At 42.6% G+C, this 12930-nt stretch overlaps 1 protein-coding gene across 5 annotated transcripts in view; it reads right to left on the bottom strand.

Moving 5' to 3' along the window:
- The window catches only part of ZFAND4 (zinc finger AN1-type containing 4), a 140944-nt gene that overhangs the window by 91593 nt on the left and 36421 nt on the right, over positions 1–12930 (bottom strand). For all 5 annotated transcript variants that reach the window (XM_042459886.1, XM_042459885.1, XM_042459883.1 and 2 more), the window contains one exon: positions 2689–2890. In XM_042459886.1, the coding sequence (XP_042315820.1) occupies positions 2689–2890 (202 nt within the window). The remainder of the gene's footprint in view (positions 1–2688; positions 2891–12930) is intronic.

Consider the following 12930-nt stretch of genomic DNA (forward strand, 5'->3'; position numbering starts at 1 on the left):
CTCCACCAGGTAAGAGAAAGAAGTGGGAGGGAGGGGAGAAGGAAGAATCCCTTTTTCTTCTCCAAGGAATGGAGAGAAAAAAGGTTAATGAACTAAAGAAACGCTCCTTTTCTGTGGGGTGAATGGGATTGATACATTTTTAACAGAAGACTGATACAAGTTTTAATAGAAGATACTGTACTAGGGTCACTAGTAATCAGGGTCACTCAGAATGGCTATTTTCATGATTTTTTCCACCTTCCTGCCTGTAATGCATAAAGTGTTGGCTATAGAAAGGTGGTCAGTCTAAACTTTTCCTTCTCAGTATGAAGAGACAGAGACCCATATATTATTCAAGTTACAAAAGACTGAACAAGCACCTGTGTCCAATGCTTTGCAGAAGCTGGAGGACAAGGCTTAGATAAGGCAGCTGATGCCAAAAAAATGAGTTCCTGGTTGCATTGTGGTTCCCTAAGCAGATAGCTAAGGGGCTATACAGACCACCCCAAAGGGGCGGTCTGCAGCCACCCCTTTACTGGCCGGATCGTGGCCGTGACAACCTCACGCCGCAGCCCCAATCCGGCCTCTAGAGAGCCATAGCCATGGTGACGTGGCTTTATGATGCCCCTTCAGTGCTGTATCATGTGGATTTAGCACTGGAGGAGCATCATGATGCTGCACACCATGTGGATCAGCGCAGGCCAAAATGGTGCCCTGGGGCAGGGTTAGGGTGGGCAACATGAGGACACTGTGCCCTAACTCTGTCCACAGGCCGGCACAAAGTGCGGGTATGTATCGGGCCTAAGTCTACTTGATCAGATCCTACAGGCTGGTCAATGGAAGTAGTGGATTGAGGGAAGGGATCTATAATCTTGTAACAAATCCATTTTGTCTTCAGCTTTCCCACTGCTGGGATCATCGGGAAGGGATATAGAAGATGGAAGAGAAATGTAGGAGGAAGTGAGACAGTGATTTTTTTTAAAAATGAAGTATAGATGAATGAAGAGAAAAAGAGAAAAAAGAAGGATGGTTTGGCTGAAGTAATTTAGTTATAGAGGACAGCTGACCTAAATTCAGGCAGGAAAATGAACTGGAGGTTGCTCTCTTATTAGAGGGAATCATAGAATCATAAAATCATAAGAGTTGGAAGAGACCACAAGGGCCATCCAGTCCAACCTCCTGCCTTGCAGAATTTCACTAAAATTCCCACTGAATTTCATACTGGTTTTACTGCTCATAACCGAAGGCTACTACAAACCAGAAATGAAAGACAAATATGCTTTTGACTTCCATATTACTTTACAAGAAAAAGTAAGTATGATTAAAATTATGACACTTTTCCTTTCATAGACAGCTTGAATATGCTTAGCTGCCAAACATTATCACCATAATAAAAAAAAAATAATTTCTGCTAAGAACTGACAAATTAGGAGACTCTGCAACACTGGAAATAAAACAGCCCAGTTTACTATTTTTTTTTTAAAAAAAACTTGTTAATAGACAGCATCCTCTAGATCATAAATACAAAGCCTTTGATTCTAGTACATAATTAAATATGCTCCTCTCAAAATGATGATCTTACAAAATGAAATACTATGAGGGCCATAAAATATCTAGGTCCAATGCTCAAAAGAGCAGCAAGTATACCTAAATCTCAAGAATGAATCCTTAGCAACTTCTAAAGAGGTATATCAGAATACCCACAAATGTTGTCATACGTAAGCTGTGAAATTACTTTGTTTGGAAATAAATACTGTAACATCCACTTCTTGAAATCTATAAATCTTACTTCAATAGACCTACTGGAAAGCTTTCAGCTCTGCTGCTGCATGCAAATGTGATTAGTGTGGGTGTGGAGCATTAAACAAAATTCAATGATAGCCTTCTATATATGAGCTGTTATCTTCTAATCTTCTATATATGAGCGTTCCATATCAGGCACTGCCATTAGAAGATGAAACTTAAATGTTTTTTTTCCAGAATTCATAACTTTCTACAGAATCTGATGAACAATTTAATCCTATAAAAGTTCTGCTTAAAAAAACCTGCTTTGTCCAGTGGGACTTACTTCTTAGAAATCAGATTTAGGATTTCAATCTAAATTAATTGTATTGGCTTTATAGCAATAGCAAGTACATTTCTATACCACTTATCAATGCACTTAAGCATCCCCTAAGTGGTTTACAATGTATAAGCTAATTGGCTCCAACAAGCTGGGCACTCATTTTAGTGACCTACAGAAGGATGCCAAGCTGAGTTGACCCTGGAGCGATGGGATCAAACTCACAACCTTGTGGTTGTGAATGGCTGCAATATAGGCAACCACTGCACTACTAGGGCTCCTTTACAGTTGAACTTACTACAACCAGCCCCATGTTTAACTTCTCTTCTTCATCCTCTATAAAACAATGTGTTTATTCTTATATCATCTATAGTGTAAATATTATGATTGTACATTACTTTTGTTAGTTTTTATTAGAACAGTATATTGATTATTTCTCCTCAGATCAGATTCTGTTTATTTTTGTACTGACAAACTCAATAAGGAAGGTGCTGGTCAATTTAATTAAACTACTACTACATAACTAGATATACTTCACTCAAACTATATTACTGTGGTATTTTAACATTATTTTAGCCAATATATACACTCTTTGATCAAAGTAATAATATTTAAAATCCTCTAAGATGAAATAAAACCCAATATACCTTAAAGATTCAGATATTGGTGTTAAAGTCCCATCTCCTCGGTCTACAACACGGAAGATGTTCAACTGGTCGCCTTCCCGATATACCAAAAAAGTAATGTGTTTGTGAGTAATGTGTTTGCTGGATGGGATCTTCTCCCAGAGATCAGCTTGATTGGGATCCATGTATTCTGTTATTTCCCTAACAGAATCTTCCACAGGAACTACAGGGATGAGAAACAGCAAGGAATGCATTTGTGAGGGCATTGGAGCATTTAAAAAAAAAAATGCTGGTGGAGGTATGGTGGAGGGTTAATGCAGCCTTCTAGTCTTCCACAGTTGCCCACCCCAGCTCTAATGGGTCAAAACACAAGTGGATTAGTTATGAAGATTGTCTGATAAATATAAAGGGCAAGATTAAAATAAAAACTAAAGAGCAATTAGAACAAGAGGGGATAAGTATTAACTGGTTACATTATAGTCAAAGCGAGTTTAATAAAAATCTGAAAAAGGAAGGAATAGAGAAGGAAAGGAAAGAATTTGATAAAATAATACTGAGAGGAGTTAAAGGATTTATAAAAAAAACCTATAAGGTACTTTTGAAAATCGAGTTGAAAAAAGAAACTATCAAAGAAACTATGATAAAATGGATGCAGAATATAGGAAGAACAATACCCTTAGCATTGTGGAAATAATCGTGGAAAAATAACCAGAAATTTACAAAGTGCAATATAATAAAAGAAAATCAAAATAAAATTCTACATAGATGGTACCTAACTCCCGCAAGACTATCTAAAATGGAAAAAAAAAACAACCTCTGATGGTTATTGCTGGAAGCGTAAAGAGAAAAGTGGAACAATCTACCACATATGGTGGCAATGCGAAGAAATCCAAAAATACTGGGAAAAAATACACAAAACAATACAAGAAGCTGTAAAAATAAACATCCCCTTGCTTCCAGAATTATTTTTATTAAACATTGTAGATATGATTCAAAACAAGTTGGATAATAATCAGATTACTGTAATCTTATATATGATTTCAGCAGCCCGTATGGTATTTGCCAGACATTGGAAAACAAGGATAATACCTGACATAACAGAATGGAAATTAAGGGTACATGAGTTGAAAATAATGGATAAACTGACAATGTATACTGTAGGTAAAACAGAGCAGGAATATGAGAAGAAATGGGGGGAGGTTGGAAAAATGTGGTACTAGCTAAGAAACAAGAATAATAGATACCAAGTAGTACAGGATAGATACTGCAAGGAAAATACTGCAGGACAGGATCATAGGGGTAGGGAACCAAATATGATTCTAGTAGATTACTTTACTGGGTAACAGAAGTTACAGTAATAACGTAAATTGAAACGGATATACCAATATATATAACAGTACTTTTTCTTCATTACAATTTTTTCCTGTTTATATTGATAATGAGTTATTATGTTATATTAAACTTTTATATTCTGTAATAAAATTCAATAAATATTATTATAAAAAAGGAGGAGAAAGGCTACAAAAATTGCTGGTGTACAAAAAAAGGAGAAATCATGAAAAATAATTGGGCACAACTTATTCAAAGAGGCAAACCAAATCACTTAGCTTTATTCTGGCATATTACATCAAGTTCCCAAAGTAATGCACCAGTTGCAGTGGATTGTCACATCCCCCCAGAGATTTGGGAGGAACACTTTCAAGCACTTTATAAGGACACTTATGTTAAAAGTGGATCTGCAAGGGACACCTCCATGTCTTTAAGAGCATTTCATAGCTTTTTGTGATCTATGCAGTCAAAGCCTTTGCTGTAGTCTGTATAAAACACATGCTGATTTTCTTTTGAAATTCCTTGATGCGCTCTGTTAGCCATTGTATGCTTGTTATGCAGTCTCAATGCCTCTGCCTTTCCTGAACTCCACTTGCACCTCTGGGACTTCTCTCTCCATATGTGTCTGCAGTCTATGTTGTACAATTTTAAGCATAATTTTGCTTCCATGAGAAATTAATGCTATGGTCCTGTAGTTGCTACAGACTTTTGTGTTTTTTTGTGTGTGGGGGGGATGAACATTGATTCTTTATTTCATGTGTCATTCATTTTTTCCTTTCTTTTATATAGTTGTCCGCAGCTGCATGGTATATGATAAATTCCTGCGGCTGTGAGAGGATCTCTCTGGTCCTTGGCTGAGCGAAGCATTTGCTGTCTCAACTTCTTCTTCCTCTGCCTTTGTAGTTAGTGCATATGGTAATAATTATGGTAATACAGTGGGCCCTCCTCTTATGCGGGGATCTGTTCCGGATCCCTCAGTGTGAGGGAAAATCCACGTGTGCTTGAGCCCCATTGAAGATAATGGGGCTCGTGTATGCGGTGGTGTGTGGTGTGCGCGCCACAGGCACACATGCCATTATAGTTTCTGGATGCACTGAGGCTTTTTCCAGCGCGAACCTCCAGCGTATGCTGGAGTCTGCATAAGGCACACCCGCTGTACACTCTATTTATAGATTATTCCTGAAGCCTTGACATGATCCTACCTGATTTTGCATTGTATCCTGTGATTGCTTTTGTAGTATGAACACTTTTGCAATATGCTTTTAGTATGAACACTACCTGATTTCATGTCTTTTCATTTCCTGAGTAGAACACTGTGTAGTTATCTGACCCATTTTAGCTTACTGATCCCTAGTTTCATTTTTTCACTATATCTAGCTTCCCCTGGCTAATGCTTCTCACATTACAGGCTCCTATAATGTGTAGGACAAGGTTTCCCATGACATTCTTGCAAGCAAGCTTGGAGAATGTGGGATAGACAAGCTAACTGTTACATGGATTTGTAACTGGTTGACCGGCCAAACCCAAAGGGTGCTCAACAATGGCACCTTTTCATTCTGGAGAGAAGTGACCAGTGGGGGTCCCAGTGCTATTCAACATCTTTATCAAATGACCTGGATGGCAGAATTAGGAGCAGACTTATCAAATTTGCAGATGACACCAAATTAGGAGGAATAGCTAATACCCCAGAGGACAGAATCAAAATTCAAAATGACTTGAATAGACTAGAAAGCTGGGCCAAAGTTAACAAAATGAAATTCAACACGGAGAAATATAAGGTACTGCACTTAGGGCAGAAAAAAAAAAATGCACAGATACAGGATGGGGGACACCTGGCTGAATGAGACTACATGTGAAAGGGATCTAGGAATCCAAGTAGACCACAAGTTGAACATGAGTGAACAGTGCGATGCAGCAGCTAAAAAGGCCAATGCAATTTTAGGCTGCATCAATAAAAGTATAGTGTCTAGACCAAGAGAAGTAATAGTGCCACTGTATTCTGCTTTGGTCAGGCCCCACCTGGAATATTGTGTCCAGTTCTGGGCACCACAATTTAAAAAGGACGTTGAGAAACTGGAGCGTGTCCAAAGGAGGGTGACTAAAATAGTGAAGTGTCTGGAAACCAGGCCCTATGAGGAATGACTTAGGGAGCTGGTGATGTTTAGCCTGGAGAAAAGAAGAAGAGGTGCTATAATAGCCATGTTTAAATATTTGAAGGGATGTCATATTGAGGAAGGAGCAAGCTTGTTTTCTGCTGCTCCAGAGAACAGGACCCGGAACAATGGATGCAAGCTACAGGAAAAGAGATTCCACCTCAACATTAGGAGGAACTTCCTGACAGTAAGGGCTGTTCGACAGTGGAACACACTCCCTCGCAGTGTAGTGGAGTCTTCTTCCTTGGAGGTCATTAAGCAGAGGCTAGATGGCCATCTGTTGAGGATGCTTTGATTTGGATTTCCTGCATGGCAGGGGGTTGGACTGGATGGCCCTTGCGGTCTCTTCCAACTCTACGATTCTATGATTCTAATGCTAGTTCAGACTGTTTGGCTCTCCCTCTCAGTTTCTCTGTGCCCTTGATCAGCTCTCTGCAGTGACCTCCTAGTGCTTCTTTCTATCTTTCTGTCTGTGTACTAGTCTTTTCTTTTGTTTCATTTGGGGCTACGTTATCAAAGGGTTTTCATGGTGAAAGGGTCTCGCAAGGAGGTTCACCTTTGCTTCCTTAGCTATGGTGTTGCTGTTCTCTTCTTAGATCTTACATCAGTGTCACCCACCACTACTTCTGCTGCCCAAAAGCTATTTGTCCTTCTATTACATACAACTCCTTGTTTTTGTCTGAGTTGTTTTCCATTCCAGATCCCTCAGCCCACCCTCTCTTATTTTTCTCAGATCCATCAGTTGCCACCAGCCTGTCTTTCCTTTTGTCCTTGTCCCTTGTTCTTTCTCCCCTTGAAGATGACTCCTTCCTAAAAAAGCTCACTTTCTGTTCTCTCTTCTGAGACTGAGATCAAAAGACTGGGGCAACAGTTGTATAGAGCTACTGGCTGCTATTCCTGCCCCCAAGGAAGCCAGTTATTCCAACCCCCTCAGGCAATTTGATCAGGGAGAACACATGTCCCCAAACAATCAAACTCCACCATGTAGGCCTTTAAAAGAAACAATCAAAGAGTCATGGATGACTCCCACCAGAAAAGCTTGCCTTCTGCTCTCCCTTCAGTCTAGATAAATCTAGTACATTCTAATATACATGCAGTCCTAATACATCAACAATGTCACTTCCCCTTCTGATCTTTAAAGTTACAATTAACTGATTAATTTATTAAGAGCAACATTAATAAATTGTAACTATGTTGAAGACCACACTAAAAGTTAATGAATGGTATATAAGTTCAAACATCTAGGTATTTCTTGTTACTCTCTTATCAGTCTCTGTTCTGCCCTCCTCCAGGTATACTGAATCTGGCCTTGAATTCATAATGTTGCTCTTAATAAATACTCCCCAAAAGCCAGCCAGGACACCAAGCTTCTCTTCCCCTTTCCACAGGGGCCAGAGCAAGCAGCAAGGCAGCAGCTGTGAGAGGGGCCATGGCCTGGAGCTCTAACTGTGGTGTGGTGATAGTCTAAGAACATTGTGTGAGATCCGGAAGATTCTTTGAATAAGGGACAAGCATTTGTGGCCGGACATGAGCTGGGAATGAGGATTGAAGTTGTGCAGGGGAAAGGAAGGTATGGTGGCAGCAGAGTGAAAGCTTGTTACAAAGGAAGGTGAGATAGATGTTTGAAAGCTATCCCATCTTCAGTTCACTCTGTTCCTCAAAATGAATTGGAGAGTCTACCAACCATGTCCCAAAACCTTACCTTGCTCCTTTGTAATTCCAGGTTGGTCAAAAATAAGATTCATATCATATAGACCTTCTCTTAGAAGAAGAGGCCGACTTGGTTTGCTTTACCGAGACCTGGCTGGGAGAGGATAGTGCAATAACCTGGGCACAGGCCCTCCCAGCTGGGTACTCAGTCATTGAGCAGATAAGGCAAAGTGGGCGAGGGGGTGGTAGAGTGGCTCTGGTTCACAAAAACAACCTTACCTTGACCAGGATACCTGTCCAGAAAACGGTCCACTTCGAGTGTATGTACCTAAGCCTGAAGACCAAGGATATTTTGGGGATTCTGTATACCGTCCACCCCGTTGTCTAATAGACTCCCTAACTGAGCTGACACAACTAGTCTCTGAGCTGTTGCTGGAGTCGCCCAGACTTTTAATTCTGGGCGACTTTAACATTCCACTCGAGATCAGTCTATTAAATCTTACAATGTGGCTCGGGAGTTGATGGAATCCATGACAAACATGGGCAATTGGTCAGCGGGCCTACTCATTGTGTGGGTCATACACTCGATGTGGTCTTTAGTACGGAACAGGAATATCCATGGGTGGAGGTAGCAAAAACCTCCCCATTGTCATGGATGGATCATTTCCTGATCAAGGCTGAACTTAGAGCCACTGTCCATCTCGTTGGGGGTGGTGGACCCATTAGAAAGGTCCACCCTCGAAGGCTAATGGAACCAATTGGATTCCAGAAAGCCTTAGAGGGTCCTTTGGATGATAACGCCAGTGATTCTTTCAAAACTTTGGTCAATACCTGGAACACCGATCTTACCAAGCTATCGACACGGTTGCTCCCAAGAATCCTTGCCAGCCCGTTTCAAACCGCCAACCATGGTATACAGAAGAACATAGAAAAATGAAGTGGGTTGGACAACGACTAGAGTGTGCCTGGCGAGATACTCGACTCTTATCTGACAGAACTTGTCATAGGAAATTCCTTCGTTCCTATAGAGGCAATACGTACAGTGCAGAGAGCCTTCTCCTTTGCAAGTATTGCGTCTGCAGAGTCTCGTCCAGCAGAGCTGTTTAGGGCGGTGAGGGAACTGACCCAGGTTCCACCTGTGCAGAACCCTTTACTTAACCCAACAACAGCCTGCTATGATGCATTTAACAACTACTTTGCGGATAAAATCTCTCAGATAAGAGCCGACTTGGACGCCGGAGTTATAACAGAATCAACTGATGAGGTGTCCAGCAACTCCGTGATGTGGTTATACTGAATCAATTTTAATCTGTCATGATGACTTGGACAAGCTGCTTGGAAGAGTGAGGAAAACAACTTGTCCTCTCGACAATTGCTCTTCATGGCTGGCCGTCCAGGGGGGTGATGCCTTGAGGATGTTCTTAAGGGACATCATCAGTGCATCCCTTAGGGAGGGTCATGTTCCATCTTGTATGAAAGAAGCAGCAGTTAGACCGCTCCTGAAAAAACCTTCCCTTGACTCCCTGGATATGAAGAACTACAGGCCAGTCTCTTTACTACCATTTTTGAGCAAGGTGATCGAGAGGGCGGTTGCTCTTCAACTCCAAGCTGTCTTGGAGGAAATCGATTATCTTGATCCATTTCAAACTGGCTTTAGGACGAGATTTGGAGTGGAGACTGCCATGGTTGCTTTGGCTGATGTCTTTCATCTGGGCATCGACAGGGGTAGCGGCATTTGACACTATAGATCATGACATCCTCTTGAACCATCTGAGAAGGTTGGGAATAGGAGGCACTGCACTCCAGTGGTTCCGTTCCTTCCTCTTGGGCAGATTCCAGGGGGTGATGCTCGGGGACAGTTGCTCGGCAAGGAAGGAGCTTAATTGTGGCATCCCACAAGGCACCATCCTGTCCCCGATGCTTTTCAAGATATACATGAAGCCACTGGGAGAGATCATTCGGAGGAATGGGGCTGGGTGTTATCAGTACGCTGATGACACCCAGATATATTTCTCCATGTCTTGGTCATCAGCTTTGACTTCAGATAGTGTCTCTCCTCTCAATGACTGTCTTAAAGCAGTAATGGATTGGATGAGGGGAAACAAACTGAAGCTGAATCCAGACAAAATGGAGGTACTTACGGTACCAGCTCTCAATCCAGGTATCAGGATGCAACCTCCTGTTCTAGAAGGGGTCACACTCTCCTCAAAGGACTGTGTTTGCAGCCTGGGGGTGCTCTTGGATCCGTCACTTCACATGACAAATCAGGTGAATGTGACGGTCAGGAGTGCCTGTTACCAACTTCGGCTGATACGCCAGCTGCGCCCTTTCCTGGAAGTCAGGGACCTTGAGATCATAGTACATAGTACAGAGCTGATGTTGGAATCGCCTAGGCTATTAGTCCTGGGTGACCTCAACATCCCTCTCAAGGGTGATTTGACTAATCTTACTGGTGCGGCTCGGGAATTCATGGGTTTCATGACAAACATGGGCCTCTCCCAGATAGTCTCTGAGCCCACGCATTCTGCAGGTCATACTCTTGATGTGGTCTTCTGTACCGAACAGGCATATCCATGGGCAGAAATAACTAGTATCTCCGCATTATCATGGATGGATCATTTCCTGGTTAAGGTTGGTCTGGAGACTACTATTCCTCCCTCTAGGGGTGGAGGACCAATTAGAATGGCCCGCTCTCGAAGACTTGGAACCATTAGGTTCCAAGAAGCCCTAGGGGGTTCTATGGGTGGCAGTGCCAGTGACTCTGTTGAAGTTCTGGTTAATTTATGGAACAACATCACCAGAGCTATAGACATGATCGCTCCCAAGCGTCCTTTCCAACCCACTAAAAACCGTAACCCTTGGTACACTGAAGAGCTTAAACAAATGAAGCGGGTTGGACAACGACTAGAGAAGCGGTGGCTGAAATCTCAACTCATATCTGATAAGATACTTCATAGGACTTTTCTTAGGTCCTATCAAGTGGCGATAGATGCAGCCAAAAAATCTTTCTACTCTGCATCTATCGCGTCTGTGAAATCTCGTCCAGCTGAGCTGTTCAGGGTGGTAAGGAGTTTAACACAACTGCCTCCCACCCAGAACCCTCTATTAGAGTCAACCATAGCTTACTGTAATGCTTTTAATGATTATTTCACAGATAAAATCTCTCGGATAAGAGCTGATTTGGATGCCAACTTTAAGTCAGAAGCAATGAGAGAGGCACCCAACGCCTCCGCCATTACTGTTAGACTAGATCAATTTGAGTCGGTAAGTACTGAGGACGTGGACAAGCTCCTTAGTAGTCTGAAAAAAATGACTTGCCCTCTTGACCCTTGCCCATCCTGGCTGGCTGTCCAGGGGGGTGATATAGTCAAGCTGATGCTGAAAAATATAATCAATGCATCCTTCAGGGAGGGTACCCTGTCTTCTTGTCTTAAGGAGGCAGTGGTAAGACCACTCTTAAAAAAGCCCTCCCTGGACCCTCTGGATAGAAATAACTATAGGCCAGTCTCGTTGTTGCCATTCTTGAGCAAGGTGATCAAGAGGGCGGTCGCCAATCAACTACAGGCAGTCTTGGATGAAGCTGATTATCTGGACCCATTTCAAACCGGATTCAGGGCAGGATATGGAGTTGAGACGGCCTTGGTCGCCAGTTGATGATCTCCGTCTAGGCATCGACAGGGGAAGTGTGATCCTGCTGGTGCTCTTAGACCTCTCAGCGGCCTTCGATACCATCGACCATGGTATCCTTCTGGAACGCCTGAGAGAGTTAGGTATCGGAGGCACTGTTCTACAGTGGTTCCGGTCCTACCTCTCAGGCAGATTCCAGATGGTGGCGCTAGGAGACAGTTGCTCTTCTAAAAGAGAGATAAAATTTGGTGTACCCCAGGGTGCAATATTGTCTCCTATGCTGTTTAACATTTACATGAAGCCGCTGGGAAAAATCATCCGGAGACATGGGGCAGGATGTTATCAGTACGCTGATGACACCCAAATATATTTCTCTATGTCTCAAACTGATGCAGTGTCTATGGATGGCATCTCTCCTCTGAATGCCTGTCTTGGGGCGGTAATGGACTGGATGAGGGAAAACTGACTCAAGCTGAATCCAGGTAAGACGGAGGTACTTGTTATAGGAAACCCAAGCCCAGGTATGGAATTATGTCAGCCAGTTCTGGATGGGGTCACACTTCCCCTGAAAGACTCTGTCCGCAGCTTAGGGGTGCTCCTTGACTCGTCGCTTCACCTGACAGCTCAGGTAGATGCGACAGTCAGGAGCACTTGTTATCAGCTTCGGCTGATACGCCAGCTGCGCCCCATCCTGGAGCAGGGAGACCTTGAAACAGTTGTACATGCGCTGGTCACCTCTCGATTGGACTTCTGTAATGCGCTGTACATGGGGCTACCCTTGTGCCAAGTTCAGAAACTTCAACTTGTACAAAATATGGCAGCCAGGTTAATTACAGGTACTCGTCGTACCGATCACATAACACCGGTTTTGAAATCCCTTCACTGGCTGCCAATTAGTTTCCGGGCAAGGTACAAGGTGTTGGTGATTACCTTCAAAGCCCTACATGAGATCGCCTACTTCCATACTGTCCGTCCCGCACTCTAAGGTCCTCGGGGAAGAATCTACTTCAGCCAATAAAATCTAGGCTAACTTCAGTCACCCAGAGGGCCTTTTCCATCGCAGCGCCGAAGCTATGGAATGACCTGCCGAAGGAGATCCGTGACATTTCTACTCTTACAGCCTTTAAGAAGGCTCTTAAGACGGATCTCTTCCGGCAGGCCTTCCCTACCTAGTTCTACTCCCCATTTACTGTGACTTATGTCACTCTGTCCACCAATTCTTCTCTTAAATTTAATGAGAAGAATTAAATTAAAATTAATTAAAATAAAATCCTTGCCTCAAGAAGAAGAGCCCTCCCTCCATGACATCATCATCAGACCTGGGAGGGAATGAAAAAGAGAGGCCCAACTTCCATCAGGCCTAACTGTGAATGTTCTCACTTCGCTCTCTTTAATTTTATTTAATTTTATTTATTTATTGTATTTTATTTTATTATCTTTATTTTTACTGTTGTAACCCGCCTGGATTCCTTGTGATTGGGCGGGCTATAAATAAATTATTATT

This window comes from Sceloporus undulatus, chromosome 3 (assembly GCF_019175285.1).
Source record: "Sceloporus undulatus isolate JIND9_A2432 ecotype Alabama chromosome 3, SceUnd_v1.1, whole genome shotgun sequence".
NCBI lineage: Eukaryota > Metazoa > Chordata > Lepidosauria > Squamata > Phrynosomatidae > Sceloporus > Sceloporus undulatus.